Below are 3,467 nucleotides of genomic sequence, written 5' to 3' on the forward strand. Positions count from 1 at the left end.
TGCACAAAAAAAGAGTTTACATCTTAAACACAAACATATGTTTGTGCTTATAATGTAAACTCCATCCCCTACTATTATGTCTAGTACCCTAAAACATGGTTAAGATGCCCTATGTCGTAGGTGTCTCCAGTGTTGTTTTCAGACAGCTTTAGGTACTCCAAACTCTCTCTTACCAAACCCTCTTCAACTTGAAGTTGTAAGGGCAGTCATCCTGTTCTTTGCAATCTGTCCTTGTTTAAGTGAGGGATGTTGTAGTCATTCTTCCCATGCACTTGTAGTATTGCTGTCAGACAGCTTTGTAGTGTAATAAATACTCTGAGTGTTTGTGGTGAGAGTTCTTCAAATGAGGTAAACACATTCCTCAGCAAGTCATCTACATTGGTGGCAATTTTGTCATCTTGAAGTGATTGTATTGCCCTAAAATACCCTAGATCTAACACATTTGTGTCTGGGGAGTTGGGTGGTTGGCTAATTAGATGGAATTCAAAACCATCAGTACTAGCAAGTGATTCAAACTGTTGATCAGCAGCTCTTAGGTGAGGTTTGGCATTATCTTGCTGGATGAAAATCTTCTTGCTTGCATTGGCTGGCCATTTGGCCTTGATTGTTGGTATAATCTGTGAGGGATATGTGTATGAGACTAAATGATGACATTAATCATGTCTGATAGCTTTAATAACAACAAAAAATTGGTCTACCTGGTTTAGAAGACAGGCTGTCATGACTTCCTTGTTGATGGATTGAATAGGCTTGGTCTCAATTGTCCCCTTTGGCATGTTCTTAGAACTTCTTTGGGCCGGTACTTCCTCTGTGAACGGGAATAAGCCTATTTTACCATCAAATATGGTTTCCCCATCACTACCAAATAGTGGCCGACTGACAGCAGCCATGAACATCACTTTAGTGATGAATCTCTTGGACTTACAGGACCTATACGGCACATCCTCATCCGGCAAAAGGTAATATCGGTCTGATGTCTTTGTCATGTAGAACCATTTCTCATCAATATGAACTATGTTGTGCATTGAATGGTAAAAAAGTTTACCTTCTTCTAATGTTGGCTGAATATGAGAAAGACACCATTTCATCCTTGCAAGTTTGTTGGCTTCAGTCAATGTAGGCTTGATAGCACTTGTATGCGGTTTTAACTGTCTACTCTTAATGAATCTACCAATTGTTGACTTGCTTACTTCCATCTTAGAAGCAACCTTCCTTATGGTTGATCTCTCAAGCATAGACAGGTTTCTAAACTTTTCTTCATCTAGCATAAGTTTATCTTTGTGTTGATAACCTGATGCTCTGCTTCTCATTATAACAGGTTCCCCTCTGTCCATTTGCTGCTTGCTGACCTTCCAAATTCTTAATGATGTCCTTTTATGGATGCCAAATCTCTTGGCTGCCTCAGTAAATGAACCTCTTGGCAGCACTCCAGCCTTACTTCACTGTAGAAGAAACTGCGCAATGAGGTTTTTTTCTTGGGCGGTCAAGGTTAATGAAACCCGCTGCGATCCACTCTGCCCTTGCTCTTGCTGCTCCTGATCATGGTCCAACTCTCTGACCTCCTGACATTCCATTGCCCAGTGATGAAGATTTTCTGAGGGTTTTCAACAGTAAATAACTTTATGTTTTTTGTTTTGGTTGTTGAAAGTAGGAGGAGTAGAAATGAATGTATTTATAGGAGTTGGTGGACTTTGTACAAATTCCCTCCATGCAATGAAATTTGGTGCTTGAAATTCCCTCCTTTAATTTTTGCCTCTAACTTTTGAATTTGAGGTTCTGTGCAATCTGCTTCAGTTAGCTGTTGTAAATGGATGTTTAATTTTTTGCAGTAACAACAAGTTTAATTAATAAAGAGTATTAAATAGAATTTATTTAATCACTATACCAACATTAATTAATCAAGTTTAATTATGTAATCCTTCAACATTTATTTGGCCATTTAATACTTCAAACAAATTTATTACACAAAAAGTCAAAGGGGCCCCACATTACACTACCTACCTCCATTTATTACACTACACATTCAAACTGTTTCTTAAAACCCGTGCCGAGTCAAAGAGTGACTGGAATTGGGGGACGGAGGGAGTACTATGTGAGAAAGAAACAACTATTGTGACATCTCAATTAATTTTTATATAATAGTATTAATTTTATAATAAATTAAGTATAATAAAAATAAATGAAATATATAATTATGAACTATTATAATTAATAAAATAAAATAAGACATGTGATGAGAATACTTCAAAAGCACGAGCATCCAATTCGAAAACGTAAATAAAAATAGCGTCGGTTCATGTGTACAGTGTACTATCGAGACACAAATATACAGTGGTTGTTCGTTATCTTTATTACGTTCTTTTTGAGATGTACGCACGGCATTACTATATAGTACTACTAACGTTTTCGTCAATGTCATGTATTTAATTTATATCATGAAAATTATTCTTGTTTGCATGATAATTATTCAATTATTCAACCAAATGGGCAATGAAATTAAGTTCTCGAATTCCAGAAGTGGTCAAGAATGTTAACGTCTAAGAGCAATAGCAGGGCAGATCGCTCTCATAGGCCTCTATTGTGGGGAGGGAGCCTATCTCCCTTCCCCTTCAGCTCCGCCCCAAGGCCTATAGATCGGCCAAGCCGATATTCATTTTTTCTTTTTTAAAAAAAAATTAATTCAATTTTTAATTCACTATATATATCTCATTCTCCATCAATTCACATTCATCTATTTCCAATCTCAATTTCAATTTTACTTCTCTCCACGATGATATGAACTTCAGCAATTTTACATCAATTCACATTTTTATCTATCTTTATCTTATTTTTTTTGTTTTTATAATATAGGATGTTTTATTTTATTTTTAATAAAAATTATTTTTTGTTGTATACTACGTTGTCTTTAATTTACACCAACAATTAAAAGTGAAATATATAAAAATAGGGATGATGTGAAAATGAGATGAGCTCTGAGATAGGCTCTGTGATGAGCTCTAATTGTAGGGAGATAGGCTCTGAGATAGACCTGCTGATGTGTCAGGAGAAAATGGAGATAGACTCTGATCGTGGATGCTCTAATTAACCTTGCAAATGTTGATATCAAACCCAATAAGGCAAAACATAAGAATGGAACACCCTATTCTTATAGAGTGATGCTAAATGGTCATATTATGGTTAGCCATAATTTGTCTTTTAGCTAAAAATTAAATGAGTTCACCTAATAATTAACTCACCTTAAAAAGTATCAAAACTCTTAAGACAACTCTACCCCTACCTTAGTTTATAAAGTAAGTACTTTATATTCATCCATCCAACAATGTTTTTATTATTTTTAGAAGATAATTACGTTTCATTAGAGTACTTTATATCCTTTTGCTTTTTATTTAAAATAATATTACTCAACATATACTGTAATCTTAAGAAATATTTTTATTTTTATAAATTAAGTATGACGAAAAAAGTTG

The 3,467-nt window shown here is 34.9% G+C and overlaps 1 protein-coding gene across 1 annotated transcript; it reads right to left on the reverse strand.

Moving 5' to 3' along the window:
• Positions 1-206: 206 nt before the first annotated feature.
• Positions 207-1,334, reverse strand: LOC121773132. The gene is made up of 2 exons (XM_042170011.1): positions 699-1,334; positions 207-617 (listed from the first exon to the last, which is right to left on the reverse strand). Exons 1-2 carry the CDS (start codon positions 1,332-1,334, stop codon positions 207-209), a joined length of 1,047 nt encoding a protein of 348 aa, XP_042025945.1.
• Between the last annotated feature and the right edge of the window lie 2,133 nt (positions 1,335-3,467).

This window comes from Salvia splendens, chromosome 2 (genome assembly GCF_004379255.2).
Source record: "Salvia splendens isolate huo1 chromosome 2, SspV2, whole genome shotgun sequence".
Taxonomy (NCBI): domain Eukaryota; kingdom Viridiplantae; phylum Streptophyta; class Magnoliopsida; order Lamiales; family Lamiaceae; genus Salvia; species Salvia splendens.

Excerpts from the sequence above, each read along its gene's own strand:
- LOC121773132 (XM_042170011.1), bottom strand. The coding sequence starts at position 1,334 with ATGGACAGAGGGGAACCTGTTATAATGAGAAGCAGAGCATCAGGTTAT. Across the intron at positions 618-698 it reads CAGCCTGTCTTCTAAACCAG|ATTATACCAACAATCAAGGC; the intron begins GTAGACCAATTT and ends TATCCCTCACAG.